General features: G+C 39.2%; 3 protein-coding genes across 5 annotated transcripts; all 3 read right to left on the bottom strand.

The window, feature by feature from the left end:
- Window positions 1–1285: 1285 nt before the first annotated feature.
- Window positions 1286–2831, bottom strand: ndufs5 (NADH:ubiquinone oxidoreductase subunit S5). The gene is made up of 3 exons (XM_057354999.1): window positions 2721–2831; window positions 1652–1871; window positions 1286–1528 (listed from the first exon to the last, which is right to left on the bottom strand). The coding sequence occupies exons 2-3, from the start codon at window positions 1865–1867 to the stop codon at window positions 1424–1426; spliced, it is 321 nt and encodes a 106-aa protein (XP_057210982.1). The 5' UTR covers window positions 1868–1871; window positions 2721–2831; the 3' UTR covers window positions 1286–1423.
- A 659-nt stretch (window positions 2832–3490) lies between these two features.
- On the bottom strand, window positions 3491–18409 carry rnf19b (ring finger protein 19B). 2 transcript variants are annotated; one of them, XM_057354319.1, is made up of 10 exons: window positions 18153–18409; window positions 11633–12827; window positions 8408–8607; window positions 7979–8123; window positions 7724–7886; window positions 7139–7253; window positions 6337–6477; window positions 6077–6245; window positions 5847–5981; window positions 3491–5741 (listed from the first exon to the last, which is right to left on the bottom strand). In XM_057354319.1, exons 2-10 carry the CDS (start codon window positions 12214–12216, stop codon window positions 5324–5326), a joined length of 2070 nt encoding a protein of 689 aa, XP_057210302.1. In that variant the 5' UTR covers window positions 12217–12827; window positions 18153–18409; the 3' UTR covers window positions 3491–5323. The 2 variants fall into 2 exon arrangements, with proteins under 2 accessions (XP_057210302.1, XP_057210303.1); XM_057354320.1 differs by lacking the exon at window positions 18153–18409 and adding an exon at window positions 13003–13749.
- A 508-nt stretch (window positions 18410–18917) lies between these two features.
- ak2 (adenylate kinase 2) lies at window positions 18918–24450 on the bottom strand. Of its 2 annotated transcripts, XM_057354323.1 has the most exons (7): window positions 24267–24450; window positions 22881–23006; window positions 22487–22597; window positions 22304–22398; window positions 21569–21641; window positions 21273–21468; window positions 18918–19096 (listed from the first exon to the last, which is right to left on the bottom strand). In XM_057354323.1, the coding sequence occupies exons 1-7, from the start codon at window positions 24363–24365 to the stop codon at window positions 19089–19091; spliced, it is 708 nt and encodes a 235-aa protein (XP_057210306.1). In that variant the 5' UTR covers window positions 24366–24450; the 3' UTR covers window positions 18918–19088. The 2 variants fall into 2 exon arrangements, with proteins under 2 accessions (XP_057210306.1, XP_057210305.1); XM_057354322.1 differs by lacking the exon at window positions 18918–19096 and having other exon boundaries at window positions 19285–21468.
- Between the last annotated feature and the right edge of the window lie 997 nt (window positions 24451–25447).

Below are 25447 nucleotides of genomic sequence, written 5' to 3'. Positions count from 1 at the left end.
TGTGTCTTCGTTCCACCTGACTTGACATTCCATTTGAACTAAATATCGCTACACATATATATCTATAATTTTTAACAATACTCATTCAATGATTTACAAAAACGCCTTTGCATACAAGTTATTGTTGATGATGAATGCTTAAATACCTTTTGTTTTAATTTAGCCTGTTCATTGTATTGAATCTTAAAGATAGTGGTTTATTACTGCCACCCACTGACCAAGATGGCAAATCACTACTCTTGTCAGACTTAGTAATTAAGCAGGTATGTCAAAAGGATGCAGGCATGGCATGAAGTTTTTAGCTGGGCGCTATCCCATGGAAAGCTTATCCAAACCATTCAAAGATAGTTCATTTCAATTCAGGGTCTATAAAGCTATACACGAATACACAACTGAATATGCTAAATCAGAAATAAGGATGAATATGGTTTCTCTCAAGTTACTTGAAAAATGAATTCAAGCCAAAATAGAAATGATCTAAAGTCTTTAAACAGATGCAATAGGGTACAAAGTTTTAATAACAGTTTTATCTAAACCTAAAAGGGTCTTTTAAAGCTTAAGTGCATCATTTTAATAATGTAATATTTTTTAAAATACTTTCTCCTGTCCCATGTCCTGTGACAACATGCAATTTGTTACTAGACTGATTTTACAGAAAATTAAACACAGTGGCACTACTGACCAGCCTGACGCCTTTTGGTGCATATTTTGGGTGGGACTATCTGTTTGTCCAACTAATGAAGAATGAGTGTTCAGGAACCCTATTTGAAAACATTTACTATTTCTTTCTCATTTTATTTGGTGACCGAAATGATGCAGAAATTCAGTTTTAAAGGTCCAGTGTGTAGTTTTTTTGGAGCATCTATTGACAGAAACGCAATGTAATATACATAACTATTTCTTCAGAGGTGTATAAAGACCTGGCACAATGAAGCGTTATGTTTTTATTAGAAATAGCTCATTCTAAGCTATCTACATACACTGCAGGTCTCCTTACATGGAATTCATCATGTTGTGTCTACAGTAGCCATAAACGGACAAACTGCTCTACAGAGCGCGTTTCGTAAATACGTCATCTCCTTCAGCAAAGAAGTGAAAACATTACATTACCACATCTTAGTTCTGTGTCAGCCACGTAGTACTTCAATAAGGGAGGGGGGACAGTGGAGTGAGCTGTTGGTTGCAATTCGCAATCTCACCACTAGATGCCGCTAAATTTCATACAATGAAACATGATTACTGCCAAACTCTGAAATTAATGTTAAAATGACACCAATAACTGTAATCACATGGAATCAATATATTTATTTCTCAAACATGAAACAATGTTGATACAGCAATATTATTTATAATACATAAGTGAGGAAGCAACTGTACAACAGATGACTGGGTTAAGAGTGAGTTCTGTCTGGAGTTGCTGGTTTTATGGCCGCGCCTCTTCGTTGCCTGTGTGCTGTGGAGGAGGCGTGTAGGATCCCTCCTTTATCAACTTGTCCCTCTGCTTACGAATCTCATACAAGCGTTTTTGCTGTAAGGAGCAATGACATTAATTTTACAATAATAATGACAGTAATATTGATAACCAAATCTCAAATACAGATTAAATTTGGTCAATAGTTTGCTAACAAGCTTCATCTGAGAATTGACTTACTGTCTTTTGGCGATGCATGCACTCGTAGAAGTCTTCAAACTCAAGTTTGCATTCTCTTTTGGCTCGCGTCTGGCCGATACCATGACCACACTCGATCCACTCCTTCTCGAAGGCATGACAGCGAGCGACCCGCTTCTGTGGCTGCTCCCCGCTCTGAGCCAACAGCCACTGGTCCAGATTAATGCCCAGTTTTGACTGGAGGTCTACAAATGGCATGGTTCTAAGCATCAGAAGAAGAAGGAGCTTTATTACCAAGTGTGTTTACACACACAAGGAATTTGACTTGGCGACAGGAGCTTAGTGCAGAAGAAAGTGTACACATGGTGCAAACACAGTGCAAATATACATTAAGATTGAAAAAATGAGAATTAAATAAAAACAATAATGCACTGACTATATACAAAAAGTGAAAATATATAGACAAAAAACAACATATGATTTTTGAGTGTACAGATGTGTTATTTACAGGTTTAACCTATTGTTTCTTACAATGTACAGTTTCCAGATGCTATGTGCAAGTGTGCAATGTGATGGACAGTGGGTAAGCATGTATATAAATATTAGAAGTGAAACCTAAAGTAATGTAATATACATAATAAATAATTAACATACATTACTGATCATATTCATTTAAATTATGAAATATTAGTTCATAAAGATTAAACCCAAGATATTGCTCGTACTGTCCACGTACTTTATATAAAGAAAAATGATAATCTGCAGCTAACGTCAGTTGTGTACATACTTTTTATACAGCTACAAGACTTGATAAAAATACATTTACTTTCTTACAACATCAATATTAAATACAATAAAGCGAGAGAGGAACAAAGGACGTCGTTGCACTAGTTACTCTAATATATCTAAAATAATAACAGGTTGTTTGTTGATAATCGTTGATCTACTGCTTGCTAACATATTAGCCTAACGGGGAGGCTTTATAACGGCGGAGAACACTGATGTTAATTATAATGTAATGTATGTACAATAAAAGGTTTACGTTCGTGTTGTCATATCTATGGTACACCTAACATACATTATCATTAAAACTGTAATAACAAACACTGACCGTTTGGATCAGAGTCACTTTAACCTTCTTCAGGCCCACAGTTCACTCACGACCTCTCAGCTACCGTAAAGCAACCGCCGCTGCTTCAGTCAGTCAGCCAGCGACTTTTGCGACAGTGCTGCAAACCCCTTTTTGACGTTGATATCGTACGGTGGCAGAAGAGGGCAGTGTTGCTTGATCAAACATTTTGTGTTGAAATTCGGCAGAAACAATGAAACGAAAATTAAAATGCAAAATCAAACATACATTGTAAAGACTATAATAATGTCTTAACAAAAGCTTTTTCAATCGTAAAATACCCAGATGAATTTACCCTAATCGTAAACTAATAGCGAGGTTCTGTCTTCCAATTGCAATCCCAGTTTAATCTAAATACATAAACATGTTTTACTACTAGTGATCCCTTGAGTCCAAAGACTTGAGAAGGGACATAGATAACATGTTTTTAATTGCATTACATAAAAAAATATTTTAAAGAGTGGTGCCATAAGCACTTATCAAAACTAAAGTTGTAAGGTGTATTTAAGACCAAAATAAAGATACAGAGTCAAAACTGATGTTACATGACCATGGATACTTTGGTGAGCTACATCTGTGGTTACAAAATACTGTGGTAATTGTAGAAACATGATTTCATACATATCTACTGAAGTACCTATAATTCAACTATCCAAAAAATAGAACTACTATATCAGTGGAAATATTGTGCATTACTGACTTTTAGTAGTTAATAAGTATAAGATACATCAAAATTAATAAAGAGACAAAACTTGCCACAAAGGAAGAAATGTTTATTCTCATATTGTTTCAAACACTCACAGCCAGTGCAGTTATCTTTGCTTTGTGGGGATATACAAAACAATGCCAGATTTAACACAACTTTTCTGCATATTGCTTATTTAATTAAAATTTAGTTGTTAACACTCATTTCACTTTATATTCAAATTGTCAAGTACTTTTCACAATTCGCCAAAAATCTACTTAGTATAAAAGCATCTACACACACAAAAAGAGCAAAAGATGAGTCGACCACAAATCCTTTTTTTGTGTGATTACAAGACAAAGCCAAACCCATCATTCATGTAAAAATACTCTCCGCACATAATTATTATGATAGCTGCGCAGAAGATTCAGTAAGCATTATAGCACATAGAGTATATGAAACTTTCAACATCCCATTACATCCAATTAAATAAAATCACGACTGCTGTTTTCAAATATTGTGTAATCCCAGAGAGGCTGAAAACCAAAGAAGAGGGAGTGCATAAATATAAGATAACGATGATAAATAGGATAAAGTGCAGGAGTGCTCATTCATCCATCAATCCAACCCTTCTCTCCATCCATCCAGCTAGCAGGTAAAATAAACATAAAACCGCGTGAAAAATTTAAAAGCTGTGTGCTTAAGAGATTGAAAATAATAAAAAACAAAAATTTAATAGACATGCATGTGAATGGACTGATACTATACAATTTCATATTCATCAATAAAATCAACACTGGTAAACATCCACACATAGCAAATACACATTTCCTTTCTCTCAGTCTCAACTCACGAGGGCACAGACAGTGTTGTCAGTGAATTACAGACAGTTTAAGGAAACCGAGTGCATGTGCTCTGTCTGTAAGGCAGGCAGTCAGTGATTCAAGTGACGCTGTCTGCTTGTGACTTCTATACTGATGTCTTTCGTTTTGCGGGTGATTAACCTAAAATGTGTATTCTGTGCAAACTGGGTCCGGGTGACCAAAACAATACTCTGCTTGTTTTCGCATGCATACGGCAAATCATACAACTTCCTGGTCATATCAAAGACAAACAAACATACAGACAATACTGTAATGTTCATCAAATCATTCAGAAAAAAGAAGTAAGTCACTCAAACCATTCAGGAGTTTCACATGTAAGTGTGCTTGATGACATTTCACTCTGTAGCATTATTTGTTTGTTTGTTTTCTAAGTAAATTCTTGTGGCAATGGTAGTACCTGTTTAAAGGGACAGTTGACCCACATGTGAAGATTCTGTACGTTTCTTCTTGTTCAACTTCATCTCATTTCAAACCTGTTTGACTTTCTTTCTGCCATGAAACGCAAATGCAGATCTTGTGAAGATCTGTTTTCTCTGTGTTAATAGTGAATGGTGACCAATGGTTGCCAAGCACCAAAAATTCACTTAAGAACAGATTAAAGTTATCATATGGCTTCAGAAAACTAAAAAATATAGAGCATTTATAAAAAGCCGAACATTCTGCTTTGATGTTTGACAGAAGAAATACAATCCTCCAGGTTTGTAATATGTGACAGAATTTTCATTTAAGGGGTGAACTGTCCTTTTACCCTTTTTTAGTTTGCTCAAGGCATTGTTGTTGTACCAAGAAGTAAACACAACAACAAAATGAATAACAGTATGAATTTCTGAAGAGGTAGAGGACCCATCCGTGCTCTCGAAGAGATGCGGACAGGAGAGCAGAGCGATGATCAGTCATTTCCATGAGTTGTCTAGATGCGAGTAAGGTGTTTTAATAATTATAAAATGCAGCAAAACAACAGGTAAGCGTTAACAAGTCAGAAGCTCAGAAACAGTTGATTTGTGCAATTGTCGCTCTCACACGTAAAGAATGACATTGTCGGGACAGTGCAAGCTGTCGGTGGGGTTCAAGGCTCTGCAGGTTGTCTGCGGCGGGGCGATGTGGCAACTCTTGGGGTGGGGCGAGTCACAGTCGTCAGAGGTGAGTTCCGCGATGTCATCCGACTGTGTGTCGGACATCTCCAGGTCACTGCGGATGCTTTCCGGCTGAGCGAGGGTGACGTCTCTAAAACCCTCCATGAGTGACACCCCCGGGGAAAGAGCGAGAGGGGAATCCAACACTACACCGCTTCTGCGGGAACTACAGTCCAGAGGCTCCTCCCCTGAGCCGGGGGCCATAGCAGAAGTGGGCGGAGCCAGATCCTCTTCAGTGGTCAAACACAGATGGCTGGGTTTAGTTTCAATGTCCACCTGGATCTCATGGTTAGTGCCCTCTCTGAAACACGTAAGGTTGTACAAAAGGTGAGAACGAGACTGAAGTAGCTGTAAAACGCTAGTTTTTCAAAACTGAGACAGGTGATTAACACACACACACACACACCTGTCAGGTAAAGTGTAAGAGGACGTGATAGATCCTGCCATTCCTCTTGTGCTGGCACAATCACTGGCTGCTCCCAAGCTGCCTGTCTCCCTGCCGCCAGCCTCCTTTCCCAGTTCTGTTCCCTGAACCTCCAGCCTGCCACATACACAAACATGGCATGAATTTACACAAGAATGTGCTTACAACACTAACTGTGCACCAAATATCCCAACATGCACCAGTGCCCATACCTGCTGTATTTTCCCGTCCTAGCACCAAGCGCTCCTCCCGCTAGTGTGTTGAATTCTGGAGCCACTGATAGGCCCTCGCTCGGAGAGGTGGTACTGAGGCCACTAGCTCCTCCCTCCAAACTACTCTCACCCAGGCTGGGGGACTTGAGTGCTCGCCATGCATCAGCAACTACAAAGACGCAATGCATTTCGTTAGCACTACTCTGCAAATCAGGCAGTAATGTCATTTTCTTTTAATGTGACCCGAGTCAACTATTTACCTGTAATAGGTCCATCATCCTCGTCAAAGTCTATTCTTACACCTCGTCCTTTGCCCCGGCTCACCCCACATCCCCCACCGCGGCACAGAGAGATAGGCACAACACCATACACATATGCCAACATGATTGGAACACCAATTCCTGTAGCAAAGAGACAACCCATATGAAGATGAAAGATGTAGTACATTTACGTTCAAGCAATGAATAACCTATTTCTACTGCACTTTATTTATTGGGTTAATGAGTAATTTACCTCATAATTTACTCCCTGTGTAACACCAAATTTGAATTTAGTACTCAAATCTGTTCATTTTGATTTTTAATTTGGCTAAGTAAGCTTGAATTTTCCTACATAAATCTATAATTTCAACATTTTAAGATTTAACATTCAACATTTTGGGATGTCTGGGATGACATGAGTGTAAGTAAATGATTTAAGTATTGTAATTTTTGGGGTGAAAACAAGCTTTTGCTCATCAGCACAGCCCTGCTGGTAAAAGTCGGGACTACATCTTCTAGTTGCAAAATGCATTCTTGTCTATTTAAAAGTATCTGTGCATTGTGCTAGAATCTATTTTAAGCATAAATATATATGTTTAAGCTCAAATTGCAAATATTTGATCATAGCACGTCTTGAAAGAGTGAAATGGACTTAAGAATTTATAATAGTTGCTTGAGAACTTCTACGTGTATTATAGACCTGTTGACTTCACTAATACTTTCTGACCAACTTTGGAACATTTAAACGATCTGTTAACATAATAAATGTAAACGGGAATACCACATTTTTAAGAATACTCACCCACACTGACGGCAGCGATGACAGGGGCGGTGATGATTGACAAAGCCACGCCTCCAGTGATAGCCAGATTTCTCCTGTGGTGGGAGATCTTCTTCCCCTCATAGTGTGAGTGGATCTGTGATAAAAAAAAGGTTAAAGCACTTTTCTTAGTTAATATGATAGATCTGAATAAAAGGTTATTGCATTGGATGCTATCAGATATTCTTGGATGGCCTTTTAATTGTAAATACAATAAAACCCCATTTATTAGGGCTTGGCTCTCTCAAATGTAACAAGACTGCTGGCAGATGGCGTCTATAACTTTAATCTGGCATAAATGTTCATTAACACAGTCCACATTACTAGAAAGCAGCGATTTCAAAAATAAATCTTTGCAACATGAAGTTCCAGGGCAGATAAACAATGCTGTATGCCCACTCTCAATCCTGCCTGAACAGTTTTACACAAGGAACTCTTTATACTAGATTCAAAGCAATTAAGCTGGCAAAGCTACACAGCAGGTGGAGGCTGGGAAATTCCCAGCCGTTTTAACAAAATCTTCTTCCTGATTGTGTCTGATTAAGGTTACATGTCGGGAATCCACACCTTGCGTCCAATGTAAACCGGAATGCCAATAACCATGGCAGGAACTGCGATGCCAGCGATCAAAGTGATGCCCACCGGTGCACCAATCAAAGTGCCCAGCTGCCAAAGAATTTTCTTCTTGCGACTCCAAGGCTTTTTTCCCCAGAAGGTGCAACCTGATGGACTAAGAAAACACAACATCCAAGCGAATTATTTTCACCCAAAGGGATTTCAGAATGACGATGGTGGCAGGCAGCAATTGCTGACAGCTGATACCTGAGGTAGTGCAGGTCTGAAATCTCCTTCATACAGAGCCAGCAAAACTCACAGCCGCACACGGCGCAGGTCATGTGATTACAGCTGCCGTCGTTCATCTTGATGATGTAGGCACCGCATCGGGGGCAAGGCTTGATGTCATCGGCTGCGAGAAGATTAGAGGGTTTGGATTTAGATTTTGTTTAGGCAGACAGAGGTATCTACTATAAATGCAGTGTGCTGACGAAGCTCTTCCCGAATGTCAGGTGGAAATGAGAAGAGTGAATGAAACAGGAAGTTAGGCCCATTGGCCTCCATTGACTTGCATTGTATGGACACAACACCACAGAGGCATTTCACAAAATATCTTCTTTTGTGTTCCACAGAGTCATATACACGTTTGAATGACATGAGTAACAAAATATGTCAGAGAGGTGTTAGAATACTCACCATGTCCCTGCTCAGCCGTGTAGCTGGGTGAATGGTTGCTATGTGTTCTCAAGGACAGCGCTCTCTGTTGGCGAGCAGAGTCACAGGTCTGGTTAGGATGCCAAGCCTGCTTGCAGTGGTAACAGAATTCGGCACCACACCCTTCCCTTCGACACACCAGCCTTGGACAGCTGGCACATCCGGATGCAATTACTGCGAAACTGGCATGAGAACAAAATAAACAGGTCAAGAATACAATTTACGTCAGATGGAAATATTATTAAGATTAGTTATGTAGTATAATCTACCTATATAAAGACGCATTATGGAAGAACCAAGATTCAGTGACGGTTACAGATGGAAATATTTTAATACTAAAGGTTCATAGCTTCCACAAGTGGAAACCTTGTATCAACATGCAACATCAGTCTATTAACCTTGTATCAACACGTAACATCAAATCTAGCTTACTCTGAAAACTTTCCATTAAGTTACTGTTGACATTGTACTTATAGGAAGAAGATTTGCATGTTTTATTTGTGGATTAGGACAAAAATCTGATAATTGATTCAAATTAAAAGTAGATCTGATGTATTCAGTACCATGGTAGTGTATGATGATTACCATATTCACGTTACCAGGATATTTCCAAGGAAAATAATATCATGCTGTAATCATAATGAAAGAGTCTATAATAATACTGTGTGGTAATACTCATTTGTAAATGTAGTCTGACCAGGTGAGATTAAAATACTTTTTGGACTCTAATAAGATAATAATGGAGTCTTCTTTTCTTTGTAAATGTCAAACACCTGTTAAAGGGAACATAGTGGAGACTGCAAAATACTAAATAATGGAAAAAGAGAGGGAGGATTTATTGCCAGTCAATATTTGTCCAAGAATTCAAATTCCACTTTACTCCAGTTCCTAAGAACATTAGCCAACCGGTGGCCAAACTGCAGATGTCAAAACAACTACAGAAAGGCACAAACATATAAAAAATGACCTCAAATCTAACCATTAATTCTTGGAACTTTTTGTGATTTTTAATTAAACTTAATACATTCTGGCAAGGGCCCAGTTTATATTCAACACTTGGATCATGGGAAAATACAACTGTTTCATGGGTGGATATTTTTAATAACAGCAAAGCTCATTTTTCTCTTAAAATGATCTCAATTACAATAGAACTTCACCCAAACAACGTCAAACAAATCTTGTGAAAAACAATTCTGCTCATTTTACGTGCATGTTTTGACCTGTTGGCATTACAGCAGGTTCTTCAGAAAAATTCCACCTCATAAATCAGCTCAGCTGCAACGGTGAAGACTCACCCCGTTCAAACCTGGCACGCTCGCACCCTACATGTACAATCACGTCAAACCTGACCTCATTTGCGTTGCTATGCTATCCCAAAAAACTGAGCTCACCAACTCGAGAACTGAAGTCCATGAAATCGAGAGGCTCACAAAGGCACACGGTCAAGTGAGTAGCCAATGATCGTTTTAATCAAACAGCAGCCTCAGTTACCCCTGGCAACTCTATGTCTGTGCAGCATCTCAGTTTCCATAGCAACCCACTGCATAGGGAGAAGGATCAGGCTGTTCCCTTCTCCGATTGGCAGCAGGGGCCTTTCAATCAAGCTGCCTGGTGTGCTGATGGGTAACAAACCACAGCAAAATAATACTTCTTGGAGGTTTAGCTCAACTGGCAAAGAACAGAACAGTTCTAGAAAAGCTAAGTCCATAGCTTTTGGTTATGCAAGTCGCTTTGTATGGAAGTGTCTGCCAAGCTAATGGATGTAAAGGCTACAGGTTACAAAAACATATTTTACTTTGATTTGAATGAATAGATAAGTAGAAGGGACCATGTCAGTGTGTATTCGTTGCCATTTACAGTGTAACAGATTTATTGTGATTCTTCATTGAGGCAGATGCAATGAAGAAGGCAAATAAATCACAAAGTCACTGATATAATATAAAAAGGATATTTTGAATGTTGGTAACCAAACGACGGCAGTACCCACTGAACTGCATTGGTTTCGTGTCCGTACAGTAAAAGTGAATGGATACTGGTGTTGTTCGGTTACCAACTTTCATCAAAATATCTTCTTTTGTGTTCTGCAGAAGAAAGAAAGTCACGCAGGTTTGAAATGACAAGACGGTGAGTAAATGATGACAGAATTTTCTTTTTTGGGTGAACTATCCCCTCACTCTATATGCAGCATGGTAACCAACAAAGTGATGGACTAAATGCCTTTTCTGAAAAATCCCCACACCATGTGAAAATCCCTCAGCATTGGCCGTGGGTTATAAAGGAAGTGGCGTTGAGTCAAACATGCAGACAGAAACATGTCCCTTAAATGTAGGCCATCAGCTCAACATTATGATTGACAAGTCTCGAGCAGGTTGTAAAGTCTTCTAATGTAATTGTGTTCTCTCAGAATGACACATCGGCTAAACAAGACTTCCTACACAAGCGCAAGTGTTGCCTATTACTGTCCAATTGCCTCCTACTGAAATACTTCTTCTGTGGAAACTTAGATACACATTATGTGCACAGAGAGAAGTGTGTTTGATACACTATATAGCTTGTTTAGCGTTTAAAGGGATAGTTCACCCCAAAATAAAAATTCTGTCATCATTTATTCACCCATATGTCATTCAAAACTTGCATATGACTCTTTCTTGAGTGGAACACTAAAGAAGATATTTTGACAAATGTTTCAGTGGTTTTGAGGCCATACAATGGAAGTCAAAGGGAGACTATGTTGTTTGGTTACTAAAGTTCTTCAAAATATCTTCTTTTGTGTTTTTGCACATGTCATACAGGTTTGGAATGACATGAGGGCGAGTAAATGATGAAAGAAGTGTGCACTATTCCCTTAAATTTGAAACCATGGGTGATAATAGTGAGTTGGTCTTTGCCTACTGTTACTATCACCTCTCGTTCTATTTGGAAGGCTGTTACCATAAGAACATGGCTATGGGAATCAGTAAGGTCATCTCAAAGGTGAAGAATGGGGTTTAGATTTGGCCTTTGTACATCTCATGTTCATGTTTTGTTTTTCCAAATGAAAACAAAAAAGGACCCTCCCTAAACAGCCGTACTGTAGCATTAGGGCTCGTCTTAACTGGAATTAAGGGGCCTAGCCAAAATGTGTTAGCTGGAAGCGGGTGCCTATTCAAAAGAAGCAGGGTATCATAGATGTGATATGAAGAAGTAAAATATGCAAACCAGTCTTACCCGCAGTCCGGGGCTGGACACCATCTGCAATCTGGGTCTGACGCTAGGCAGCGGCGCAACAGGAACTCCTCGTACTTCTCCATCAGTACAGGGTCGTCCAGAATGAGGGCCACCTGCCGAGGAGACAGTCGTTCTGCGCATTCCGGGCAGCTGAGCTGCACTCGGCTCTCCGTGATCTCGATACGCAGGTACTGACGTAAGCAGCACAGACAGGACCGATGGCTGCAGTTCTGGAGCTCGGGAAGTTGCTCCGCAGGTTGCCGCACCAAGCACAAGGGGCACTCTAGGAAATCTTGGCCACCTAGAGAGGCCCGGCTGGCGGACAGTGGCTCGGCGGGGTCTGTCGCTGTTGGGTCTGAAGATACGTTGGTGGGTGTGGGGGGCTGGAGAAGCTGTTGTTGCTGTTGTTGGTGCAGCTGTTGTGTAAGAGGAGTGCCCACATTAGCCTTGTTTCCCCTGGATCCACGTTTGCCATTGAACAGACTGTGAAATGAAATCCTGCCTTGTTTTTTTCCACGGCATTTGGGATTGGGAACGCCACTGACGGAGGAGTGGGGAGACTCCGAGTCTTTTTCAGATCCCATTTCCTAAGAACGACCTTGATATGTTCACCCACTTGGGTCCTAAATAAATGTTTTGCTTGTGCTGTCGAAGTCGCAATAAATGATCTGAATGAAGTCTCGAATCAAGAACACGGACGCACTCGTGATGCACAAAGAATGTTTGTCAAGGACTCAACAAATTCCAGTTAATATGCCTGTTAGGAATATTCCACTTATAAAATCACTTCTTCCTCTCGGCTAAAAGCACTGTTTAGACAATAAACGGAAAGATAACCAACAAATTGAGTTTGCCAAAAGGGAAACAAGGTGATGGAACAAACGCCACTCCTACGATCTCGTAACAGTGACGAGAAAACAGAACAAAAGGAACAGAAAATTGCTACACCCCAAATTCTTTACAGACTACAAAACTGACAGATGCTGGCAATGGGGCGTTTAAGGAAATTACAGTCTAGAGTCACAGTTTTTTGTGAAAAAAAGAATCGGATCAAAACTAATAACTAAGAGTTGTACGATCTGGCTCAAAATACCGTAATCCTTTCACAAGGCTTGATGTCTGTCCTTCTTGCCTCCTTGTTGAATTTGTAAAGCCAAGATGTTGCCTGCGCTCCTCTCTTTCTGAATCAGCCGGTCTGTTAAGGAAGAGAAACAGCACAGGAAGTTAGCAAAGCACGCAGACGGCCTGCATGAGGAGCACGCTCAGTGCACGCTCACGTACACACGCCCGTACACGTCTCTTTTCATTTCACCGTTAACTCTTTACGCACTGTACAGGTTTTAACAGAGACTGTCAAATAATCGACTTACCAGCCAATAACAATGCAGTATGTGAGCACAGTGACGACAAGAGGAAGTAACGGATACATAGACCAGAAGCTGAATTCTGTTATTACATTTTCAGGCGCTCATCCTCACATTGGATGGATTCGACTCCAATCTCTCATTTTCTTTGTGCCTCGCTGTCGATGACACCCTCTCATCCTCTTGCTCTCACACAAGCACACACACTCGAGCTCCACTTCACACTGTGCTGCTAGTGCAGTTGCCATAGTGATTTCCACTATGAACACAGCAAACAAGCCCCATCACAGTGACTCTGGCCCTTATAAACACACACACACGGAAGATATTAACACCATACATCACACGACGCATGAGCGCATCCTCCCACTGGGTTTTATTCATTTATTTAGGAGTGAACGGAACATCAATAAAGTTCACAAAAAGAAGCGCCATAGAGTCTCAGAAACAGAGGGACGGATTTTGTAGGCCAAAAAATGTGTGTCGATCTCCCTGCCACATTATCCAGCACTATAAATATAAATACTCAAACTGTAGTTACACAGACACACCCAGAACTCAGTAAGATGTGTCCTGGTTTCCCACCGTGATGACCCTTGGACTAATGCCTGTGCATCACAAATCTGGGACAGAGACCACCACGCTAGTATAAAGCTAAGTGAGCAAACTCCTTTGCAGTAAAGACTTGTTGTGGTACTACAGTAATACCATGGCGCTTTGATATATATCACAGTACTAAATGAAAAAGTATTACTATTCACTGCCATATTTTAATACCACAGTATTTATTTACATTGTAAGGTACTTCAAAGGATACTATATTATTATTGTTAATGCTTTTGGTAATGTATTTATTTTGGAATCACGATTAATCAGCCCTAATAAATAAAAAAATATAATTATATATCGTTTTTTATATATAATAAGCACAATTTAAAGATCAAATACAAATAAAAGCAGCATAAACTAAAGCAGCAAGCATCTGCTTGTTTTCTGTCAGCTTTAATAGCTCTGTGAGGCAAGCGGTGACAGAAGTCCATATGACCCACTTTTTACTCTCTCTCTTTTCGCATTGCTCAAAGCTACCATGTCCTCATGTCTTGACCCACTACGATGCAACGATTCAACAATCGGCAAGCGCTACGTGCTCTACACGTGACAGAGCGCAAATAAACACATTAAAAATGCAAGTCTGCCAAATGGACGAAAGGAAAATTCCATACGATCTCTGCAGTTACTAATTCAACGATTCTAAGCAGCCGTATGGAAAGGCCGCTGTTGAATTATAGCAAAAAAGAGTCTATATATAGAATCTATATATAACTTGGGGCTGGGATGGTAATAGGCCTCCACCGCACTTCAGGCTGTGTTGAAGGGGAGCATAACCTCAGCTAATGCTAACACTTACACATAATAACCATCTGTGCTCTCAGAGGTTTAGTGCGAGAGATGCTCGTGGGTGCACAACAAGAGCCGTTTCTGGAAAATCTGTGTCACATATCGGCACCAAAGTGCAAGGTTACAAAGCACGAGCCGCTGCGTGTGTGTAATGGGCGGGGTTGTGTTTGTTGTGCAACAACAGTTGGTTTATTATTTATTAGCTATGAATGAGGTTTAGATTCACAAGAAGTTCTCTTTCACTTACACGGAAGCTAAACTGAAAATAAGCAGTTTTTCCATTTAGTGGTTTATTTGAAAACTTTAAAAATGGTCTTGCAGATTATATCACTGTCTGTAACTAGTGGCAGAGTAGATCAAAATGGACAAAGAGATGTGATAATAAGTAGGAATATGTAATTAATATGTAAGTTATGCAATAAAAGACTGATAATAAGGCTAAACAATAATTCTATAATAGGACTGGGATTTGTTTTGCTTGTTTGTTTATAACACAAACAAACATAAAAATGTGTGGAAATAGGTTTTACAGTATAGCGGCACAATGGATTTACTGGAGAAAGTAAAACATGTTACAGGGTTAGTTGACCCAAAAATGAAACTTATTTCAGAATTACCTTCACCTTCATGTTATTCCCAAACTGTGTGACTTTCATTCTTCTGCAGAACACAAAAGAAGATATTTTGAAGATCGCTGGCAAACCAAACAACACTGGTCCCCATTGACTTCCATTGTGTGGAAACAAAACTGCTGAGGCATTTCTCTAAAAATCTTCTTTTGTGTTCCACAGAAGAAAGAGTCATATGACACAAGGGTGAATAAATTATGACAGAATTTGTATTTTTGCGTGAACTTTTCCTTTAAACACAGAGAATATTGAATCCTGAAACTATAATAAGAATGCCAAAATATTCATAACCAATAAGCACTGACAAGCATTAGTTATTATGCTTTTTGTAAGTTCTGGACACAGATTCCATCGTGGGTGTTGTTTTTTGCAATAATGCACTATAAGAATCGCTCTCTCTTTGTTGTATTCACATCGTTTCCATCCTAGTTATAGTAATATAATTGAAAACAGTAAACAATTACCGAACAAGTCAAACTGAAAGTAGATCCTTACTAAAGAGACTTACTGTAAGTGAGATCCCCTGTCAGGAACAGGATACTTGTTTCAAAATTTTACAGTAAAGCTCAGTTTCAGGATGAATGGTGTTTCTTTCCAGAGCATTTATCAAAACGTCATAGAGGCATTTGGAAGAAGTGCTCATTAAATATTAACCGAAACTGCAAATGAAGTCTACAGGCTACAAATTAACATAGGTTTGCAAATTCTCAAGCTATTACGAGAGCACAGCCGAGATAACATCCTGCATCAGACATACACACGACACAATTCACACAAACTGTCATCACCTAAATATAACTGAACAATCATCCAACAGACCAATGAGAATAAAGAAATCAAACCAAAACATAGTTTGGCCTACCAGTCTGTTAGTTACAAACTCATTACTCGGAGCGTGAGAGATAAGACTGACACTTTTTTGAGGTCTCAGCACTTCAACTCGCTACAGCACCTGAAACAGGACCTCATAAGATCACGCATCAGCAGCCGGCTAGTCTCAGCCTCAGACGTCACACCCACAGACCGTTGGCTAAACGTGTGATGCATAAGGCACACTTTTCTGGAAACACTTCAGCACGTTTGAAGTCGTCATCTGATTGGTTGAATTTCTTAGGATTTCCGGGAGACGTGCGTGTCGCGTTCTTTAACAGTCCGTCTGGAAACAACACGAAGCCGTCTGATCGAAGAAGTAAACTGTCCTGTTTACAAAGGTTGCTATAAGAATTCATCACGTTCGACAAAACGCTTAATTCTTAAAAGTATGCGAGGTTCACGGCATAAACTTATAATCATTTTGTTGCTGTTAACTTTGACTAGCAGCCGGCTAACAAACAGGGCTCAGTCTGTCTTTATCTGAAGCCCACATATGTACATACACCAGACACAATTTTCCAGTTGGTGTACAGGTGGGTTACCGGATCCCTGACCATTACATAATCATTTGAATCACATGTAAAGCTCACCAGCGACTTGTTGTTCTTTAGAAAGCTTGAGTGTGGCCTACAATATTATTAGTTCAATGTATTTTTAATCAGTTTACAATAAAAAATAATTGAAAATATGTCATTATTTACTCATCCTCATAAGTTTTCCTATAACACAAAAGGAGATATTCTGAAGCTACTGCTTTATGAAATATGAATAATGATTAAATTTCTCGTACTGAATACAGAAATATGAAACATGTACATGTTTGGGACAACACGAGGGTGAGTTATAATGACAGAATTCATATTTCCTTTAAAAACCACTGGGAACTGTTTTGTATATTTAGTATTTGCGTTTAAGTGCTTTTACACAGGTGTTCTGAACTGTCTGGAATCGGATACTTTGATCACACAGATGCAGTTTAAACTTGAGTGTTATGGGAACTTCCAGCAGTGAGGGAAGGAAGTACTAACAGACGGGCTTATTATCTCATTAGATGGGTTGTGATACTCAATGGAATCTCTTTAAACTGTATGTCTGTGTAGAGCAGGTGGCTGTGTTGAGGCGCATGTTCTTAATAAAAACCAGGTTGTGTCCGTGAGACACCTCTGTTGTGTTCTCTTTTAGTCTAATAGCAACGGAAGTGGCCATGACAACCTATTGAGGCAAATTCTTGTATGTATAATGTGTGCATCATTGTTACAATAAAAAAAGATATATCAAGACCAGCAACAGTTTGTGACATTTACAGGAGGCTGGTACAAAGAGGTACTAATATAACAGGAAACAACGGTGTGGGTTCCTTTGAAACTCAGTATTTAGATTTAATCAGTTCTTAACAGTCACATGGTCGATTACGGTATAAAAAGGAAATCTGACGATTCAGAAAGACTGGAATTCACCATGTGTTCGGTGAAGTAAAAGAAGAACTGAAACCAATATCAAACGCAGTCGTTCTCTACACTCCTCTAAGGACACATTTTACCAAAAAATCCAACCTATGTACAGTTACAAAGAACTCAAAACTGGAAAGTTCATGAAGAACCAGTAAACTCTATTTTTAGATCAAAGGCCCAGCCAATGGCAACAAAGTTGTTCAGGGTATACAAGAACCTCTTCTTCATTCGCACAAACTGATAAAATATCCAAAACATGACTACATGCCCAGGTTTAAAGATAAAAAATCTAGTTTTACAAAAAATAAGAATATGGGTGTTGGTTTGATGGATGATGGAGTGAGGCATACTTGCACATCACTAAATAGCAAATACTTAAATATGACTACTCAACTCAACTCTATTCATATAGCGCTTTTTACAATTTTACAATTACAATTTTATGACTACACAGTAATCTTGTATTTCTATAATACCCATCTATATTTTATATTTGATTTATATTATTTAGTCATTTCTGTGCCCTGCTAATTCAAGGATGACAACCAAACTATAACTAATTCACTTATGTGTAAACATTTAGTGTGGGTTCAACTAGTTTTACCGCATTACTAAACAATACACAGCAAAGAAACAGTAACACTGGTGTACTTGAACGTCAAAGGCCTAACCTGTTAAAACACAATTTAGGAACATATCCAAAATAATCCTAAACGCTTCGTTAACATCAGTATAAAATCATATAAAACAAGTATGATTATTTTACAGTGTAACCAACCATGACGACAGTCTGTTGGGCACTTACCGTTCAGATGGAGCTGATAGTATTGAATAGGGCGGTACGCAGACGCCTTCCGTGCTATTGTACACCGCGTACATTCAGCGAACCGTCATGTAAACCTTATTAATCTCATCCGACAGCTATCTACTATAACGTTCCCCGACCATTTGGACGTTGGAGAAGACGCCTGTCCTGTTTTTCCTGCCCTGTAGACAACACTGTTCAGATTATGTCCGCAGCTTGATTCTCTTTTCCATTCACGTCAGAGAGGAAAGCCCCTGCGCGTGACGTCACGCGCACTCGAGGCGGAAACACCGCCCAGTGACGTGAGGTCAAAAATGAGCGCGACAAATTTTGACTGTTCAATAACATGCATCTGACTTATTTATTCTTATATAGTCAGTGTGAACACTAAATTGTGAACACGATTATCTTAAAGTCTACGCTTAAAGGATATTAAAGGATATAGTCTAACAAGAGTATGCCAACAACCAGAATTACTCAAATATTTAAAAAACAGCGGAATCAAACGCATCACTGAATCAGTGGTTCATAGACATGACCACGACTAATATGTCAACAAAACAACAGTGTGAGTTCCAATGAAGCCCGATATTTATCAGTTCTTAATAGTCACGTGGTTAAAATTATTGACAAAATAACATTGAGTAAAATAGCTGGGAAATTTCTTAAAATTTGAGCTTGTGTAAAAATGCATCGCCTCCTTACACTTTCCCACGTGCCGCACCTGGACGCCAGTAATACAAAAAGCAACAACTAAATTCAAGATAGTAGAAAACAGTCACCCAAGTTTATTTGAGGTAAAGTGTGTTTCAGTCAAATCTGGCTGGGTTCATTACAAAACACTCATTACGTGGAATGATCGAATTAACTGACAGCTCCCCTACTCCCATCCCTCACTTTCTCATCTGGATCAAACTGGATGGGAGAAACTGGATTTTATACAGCTGCAGGGAAAAGAAAAAAGGACCACGAGTAAATTAATAATTTAACACAAACGAATAATAATAAATACAGCTACATAATAAATAAAACGTAATAAATTATGCTGTATTTCATGTAGGGACTAAAAGAAGCCAAAAGAAATGTCGTCATTATTACGACACCTACTGGACACCATGCATTACTACAAGAACCAAGTCCAACAGATAGGCTTTAATATATTCACTTTGCGATGTAAACAAAATTACACTTCACTATCAAGTGCAAATAACATTTTTACAGTTGATACTGATTAAAGAAAAAAGTGCTACAGAACCTCCATTATATGGAAAATGTATCCAAATGACTTATTACTTACTGTCACATACACGTCATGTAAATAAGCAATTACATTTAGCTTGGAAACTACAATCATTGTTCAATATTTCAGAGGCTGTTTGTTAAGAAAGATTTGTTACCCAGTGCACATCAGGAAGCAGAGATCAAAATGATTTTTTTCATGAAAAAACTTGAAAAGAATCCGAGTGTCAATGCACAAGGAGACTGTTACAGTGAGGGAAATAAGTATTTGATCCCCTGCTGATTTTGTAAGTTTGCCTACTTACAAACAAATGAAGGGTCTATAATTTTTATGGTGGGTTTATTTTAACTGATAGACACAGAATATTAAAAAAAATCAGGGGAAAAAAATGTTATATAAAGGTTATAAATTGATTTGCATTTCAGTCAGTGAAATAAGTATTTGATCCCCAAGCAAAACATAACTTTGTACTTTGTGGAGAAACCCTTGTTGGCAAGCACAGAGGTCAGACATTTCTGATAGTTGGTCACCAGGTTTGCACATGTGTCCGGATACATTTAGTCCACTCCTCTGTCAATCTTTAAGGTTTCTTGGCTGTCGCTCAGCAAATTGGAGTTTTAGCCTCCTTCACAGAGGTTCTATAGGACTAGGGTCTAGAGACTGGCTAGGACATTTAATGTGCTTCTCCTTAAGCCACTATTTGGTTGTCTTGGCAATATGTTTTGCGTCTTTGTCATGTTAAAGGCTCATCCATGACCCATCTTCAGTGACCTAGTTAAGGGGAGGAGGTTCTCGTCCAAGATTTTACGGTACATGGGCCCGTCCCTCAGCCCCTCAATGCGGTGAAGTCATCCTGTATACCTGTAGCAGAGAAAAAGCCCTAAAGCAGAATGTTTCCAACACTGTGCTTCTCTGTAGACATGATGTTCTTGGGCTCATAGTCAGCATTTCTCTCCCTCCAAACACAGGAGTCCATTTTGGTCTCACAGCAGTGCCAGCACTTTCGCCAAAGCCTTTTCTGAATCATTTTTATGTTCATTGTCAAACTTAAGACGAGCCAGGCGGGCCTTCTTGGGCAGGAGGACCTTGCGGGTGCTTCAGGATTTCAGTCTACTGTGGCATAGCGTGTTACCAATGTGTTACCAATGTTTTGCTTGCTAACTGTGTTCCCAACTGTCTTGAAATCATTAACAGGCTTCTTCCGTGTAGTTCTGGGCTGATCTTTAACATTTCTCATGATCATCTTTACCCCATTGGGGAAATATTGCAGGGAGCTCCAGAACAAGGGCATTTGATAGTTATTTTGTATATCTTCTATTTCCAAATAATCACACCAACAGTTGTCTCCTTCTCACCAAGCTTCTGTCTGTAGCCTATTCAAGGTTTGTGCAGGTCTCCAATCTTGTCGCTGACATCCTTTAAAACCTATTTGGTCTGGACCATGGTGTTGGAGAGGTTGAACTGGAAGATACAGATTCTGTTGGCAGGCATCTTTTATATACATAACAAGCTGATTTAGGAGTACTTTCTTAAAGTGACAGGACTAATCTGTGGTCCATATAGGCACATAACCAATCTGTGGAGCCAGAATTCTTGCTAGTTGGTAGGGGATCAAATACTTATTTCACTGACTGAAATGCAAATCAATTTATAACCTTTATATAACATTTTTTTCCCCTGATTTTTTTTAATATTCTGTGTCTATCAGTTAAAATAAACCCACCATAAAAATTATAGACCCTTCATTTGTTTGTAAGTAGGCAAACTTACAAAATCAGCAGGGGATCAAATACTTATTTCCCTCACTGTATTAAGTCCTAAAAGAAAGAGCGAAAAGGGCAATTCAGAGAAGGATTAGATAAAATAAACCACATCTTTACAGGTAGCAGCAGAGAAGGCAGCAAGGATGAAGGCAAAGACGAGGTCGGGCGACTGAGACGCATCGACAGCTGTGTGCAGGCCGCGAGCGCTGTAGTACTGCACTAGAGGAGCTGTCTGCTTATGGTAGGACTCTAATCGAGAGTGCAGAGCTTTCTCATTGTCATCGCTTCGGCGGATAAGAGGCTCTCCGGTCACCTATAATGGATTTCATGAAAAAAAAGTGTTAGCTCAAGACATTTTGGGGTAGCTTCTCATTGACAATATCTTTAGACTTGAGGTTGTTTTAGACTCTTACATCATCCTTCATGGGTTCCTTAGGAGGGTTGAATTCTTCATGATAAGATCGGCCACTAGGCTGGTGGATAAGCCTGAGAAATGTCATTATCAGATTACATAAAAAATACAGAATGACATTTTCGGACAATAGAGTTCTTACTGAAAGAAAGTGAAGTGCGATTTTGACTTCTGCGTCAGATCTACGCCGTTGCCTGATGCGCACCTCTCCAAAAATGTAACAATGTGACGCAGACCACAAGCGCTGTGATTGGTCTGCTTGAACCCCCTCCCTTCATGTAAAAAAAACTCAGTGATAGCATCAGGTTTACTCATACGCATTTCCGAATGAATTATCTAAATAAATTACGTGCTTTTCTGTATTTAATAACTCAAGCTGCAAAAGTGACTGTTTACTTGCCGCTATCACTCAAATGTAATAATAAATGCTTTTCAAACAGCGTACACAACAAACCGCTTCTTCTTCGACTCTTGTCTTGGTTACACAAGCAACACGCCTGTGGACACTGATGCCTATCGGCCATTGCCTGTTTACGTGGAAAACGGCGCACAAGTATAAACGAAAACCGGCATAGGTCTGATGCAGATGTAAAAATCCTCCTTAAGAAGGAAATAGTTCAGGTCAAAGATTCACTTTTTCAGAAAAACAGCAATCAAAATTCTGATCAAGTACAAAACTTCAAAAGGTGGGTGCTGTTAAAATTCTACAGGTTGTCAGGTTTCTCCAACCTCATACCTCCCACAAATCCTGCGTACCAGTAGAGAGTCATCAACAGAGAATTCAACCACAGAGTCCAGCTTTTCGCTGCGCTTCTCCATGAGGCCATCCAGCTACAAGAGAGCAAACAGGTTTGACAAACTGACAGGCATTTGAAGGGTCAGGTGCTCACCAAATGGTTGAGATAATTGAAATCCTCACCATTTCTGCCTGCTTGACGGTGCGAGGGAAACCATCCAGCAGGAATCCATTCTTACAGGCAGGTGTGTCTAGGTTATTGTCTATGAGCTCCACCACCATATCATCACTCACCTGACAGGCAGGGGAACAACAAGGATTAAAAATCTATCCCTTAGTTCAGAGCCACAAATCACAAGTTACTACTTGCTGGTAGTGAGGAAAAAGCTCATTTTAAAAAGTGAATATGTGAATGTTAACTACAAATTTGCTAAATGTGCTGATCAATGTTTCGTATACCAGCATACAGAAGCAAATCCAGACAACATTTTTGAATTTAGATTTTTTGAGTCTTTAAATATTTAAGGACGTAAACTATTAAAACAGTTAGTTTAAACCGGACAAGCATCTGTTTTACCAGTTTGCCTGCATCCATGGTTTCCTTTAGACGCTGACCGAGCTCTGAGCCCGATGCCACCATGGCCCTCAGCATGTCTCCAGTGGCCAAGTGACACACACAGTACTTCTCTGCAAGCCTGGGTGCCTGTGAAAGCCCAAAAAGTTTATAATTACCATAAAAGCAACAACAGTCATAACATTCAAAATAGTCATTATGGACATACAATTATACACACAAATAAAAAAGAAAGTCAATCACTTGCTCAGCTGATATATCATAAGTTAAAGAATCCATATGATGTACCTTAAAGGGATAGTTTATCCATAATCATTTATTTCACCCTTATGTGGTTTAAAACTTGCATATCGCTGCTGTCCTTCTGAAACTTTGCATCTCCATATTTTGTGATTTTTATTTTTCGTCATAAATCATTATTAGTCACCCTTTGTTTGTAATTGGGTTTGGCACATATCTAACCAATTAAAACTTTGACAACACAGTATTCAGTCATTTAAAAAGTACAGTATTTTCCCATTTCATGGAAAACAGCAAATTTGGACATCCAAGGTTTTGGAAGGACAGCGACAATATGATTCTTCTGTGAAACACAAAATAATATTTTCAGAAATTTGGTCAATGTCACTTGGTTATTAACATTCTTTAAAATATCTACTTTTGTGTTCCACAGGTTTGGAATGACATGAAGGTGAATAAATGATTTGATGACAAAAAATGTATTGTGAACAATCCTTTTACATACATTTACTGTGCTATAATTTCCCATTATAAAAATTTAACATTTGCATTAATCTACAATGCAGACACACTAAATATTGAATGCAGTGGATGTGGTAAAAGCCATATCCATATCACAATCCTGTTGTAATCACATAGTTAAGCCAAGTCTTAAAGGTCAAATCTCAACTTTCCTATGCTGAATTTACATTAATGTGCAACATGCATTGCTCAATAAACATGAAGTGCTCACGTATTGTTGTGTGATCAGAAAACTGATACATTCATTCTTCATGTTCAGTTCAATTACATGACTGCCAAACAGGACAGAAAAGTCTACAACTTTCCCAATGGTCACAATGTGAAAACAGAACAATCCCCCTTTATATAGTGCAGAATAGCTAATCTGACCAATGTCCCCCAATATCTCTTATTACATTATATTAAAACCGGTTCCTCGTTTAAAGGTTGACTAGAACGATCCACCTGGTCAGGGACCACCGACAAAGCCCAAGACAACATAAATTATATCAAAAAGACAGCAACTCAATTGAAGGTCCAAGGGTTTAAGTTAAAAGTGGTTCAGTCCGGTTAAACTATTTTATTAACTCTATCGCGCGCCGCAGCTGGACAGTTTGAAGCCACGCGGCCCGTCGCATAGACTCTCACCTGCGTCCCTTTCCCCGCACCGGGCGGTCCAAGCAGGATGGCCCGGATGCCTTTTCGGAAACTGGACTCGGTATCATCCGCTTGCGTGCTGGGGGCCATGGTTACAAGTTGTAAACGGACTAAGGACACTTTGCTCCACTGTACTCTGTGTCCTCAAACTGGCTAAGCCAGGAAAGGAAGTGTTAACGCCTCCGTTTGATGAGTGTGGAATCAAAGCTCCGCCTTCTTTCGCGCTATTGTCCATTCGATTGGCTATAAGACATGTCGTTTGTTAAGTCCGCGAGCTTATTGGATAAAACCGAACCCTTTAGAATCACCCAATATCCGGAGTTGGCTTGAAAAGGCAAGTTTACACAAGAAACTTATCCAGTCGCACATATTTTTTAAACATAATGTATAGTCAGACTGTACTTCCGCTTTCGTACTAATATTAACAACAGACCACGTTATAAAAAGTGCCCCTAAAATATATTTATTAAAAACAGAATTGTTTTTAAAGATAAGTAAAAAAAACTAAGCAAATGTTCAAGCATTATTATTCGGGTTGAATTGGATAGCGTTACTTGAAATTAAAATTTAAATTCCTCTCATCAATGCCTGTGCACATTTTCAGAAATGTGCATGTGTTAACTTGTGATCTAACGTTACTGATATCTCAATAAAAGCCCTTAAGAAAATTAACCATGTTTCTATAGTACGCATAGTTTAACTATAGTATTTGCAGTAAAGCACATCAACCACAAATTCACCATAGTTTTATTATAGTATCTTCAGTTTAACCATAAACTATGGTAATACAAATTGTAATAAATCAGACAAAATATGGTTTCTATGTCAGGGCTCTCAAGTCTCACGCATTTCAACCCGTTCACACGCCACACCTTGTATTTCTCACGCAGAGATATTTCCAGGATAACGCCCACCAAGTTGCGCCGCTATTAGAGGAATCAAGTGACAGGGGCGGAGCGGGGGGTGGCTTCTGGGGCTTCAGCCCCGATTGTTTTTTCGAAAGCCCCGAATCTTCTCAGGTTAAATAATTTCATACAGTACGTTAGGTGGCGCAGTGGCGGCATTGAGCTTTAAAGTCCGAGTCTATGGGATTCCTTTTATGCTAATAAAAATGAACGCAAACTTTTATATATGAACAAAATTATACAATGCGAAAGAAAAAAAACACTTTG

Source organism: Triplophysa rosa, linkage group LG16, assembly GCF_024868665.1.
Source record: "Triplophysa rosa linkage group LG16, Trosa_1v2, whole genome shotgun sequence".
Lineage (NCBI taxonomy): Eukaryota > Metazoa > Chordata > Actinopteri > Cypriniformes > Nemacheilidae > Triplophysa > Triplophysa rosa.
Note: the sequence above shows the minus strand (reverse complement) of the source record. Positions and strands in the feature narration are given on the sequence as shown.

Coding starts and splice junctions, on each gene's coding strand:
- ak2 (XM_057354322.1), bottom strand. CDS start 24,365: ATGGCCCCCAGCACGCAAGCGGATGATACCGAGTCCAGTTTCCGAAAA. Junction 22,399..22,486: donor CCGTCAAGCAGGCAGAAATG/GTGAGGATTTCA, acceptor GCTCTCTTGTAG/CTGGATGGCCTCATGGAGAA. Junction 21,469..21,568: donor AGGAACCCATGAAGGATGAT/GTAAGAGTCTAA, acceptor AATCCATTATAG/GTGACCGGAGAGCCTCTTAT.
- ndufs5 (XM_057354999.1), bottom strand. CDS start 1,867: ATGCCATTTGTAGACCTCCAGTCAAAACTGGGCATTAATCTGGACCAG. Junction 1,529..1,651: donor GCATGCATCGCCAAAAGACA/GTAAGTCAATTC, acceptor TGCTCCTTACAG/CAAAAACGCTTGTATGAGAT.
- rnf19b (XM_057354319.1), bottom strand. CDS start 12,216: ATGGGATCTGAAAAAGACTCGGAGTCTCCCCACTCCTCCGTCAGTGGC. Junction 6,246..6,336: donor GGATGATGGACCTATTACAG/GTAAATAGTTGA, acceptor GCGTCTTTGTAG/TTGCTGATGCATGGCGAGCA. Junction 5,982..6,076: donor AGGACGGGAAAATACAGCAG/GTATGGGCACTG, acceptor TGTATGTGGCAG/GCTGGAGGTTCAGGGAACAG.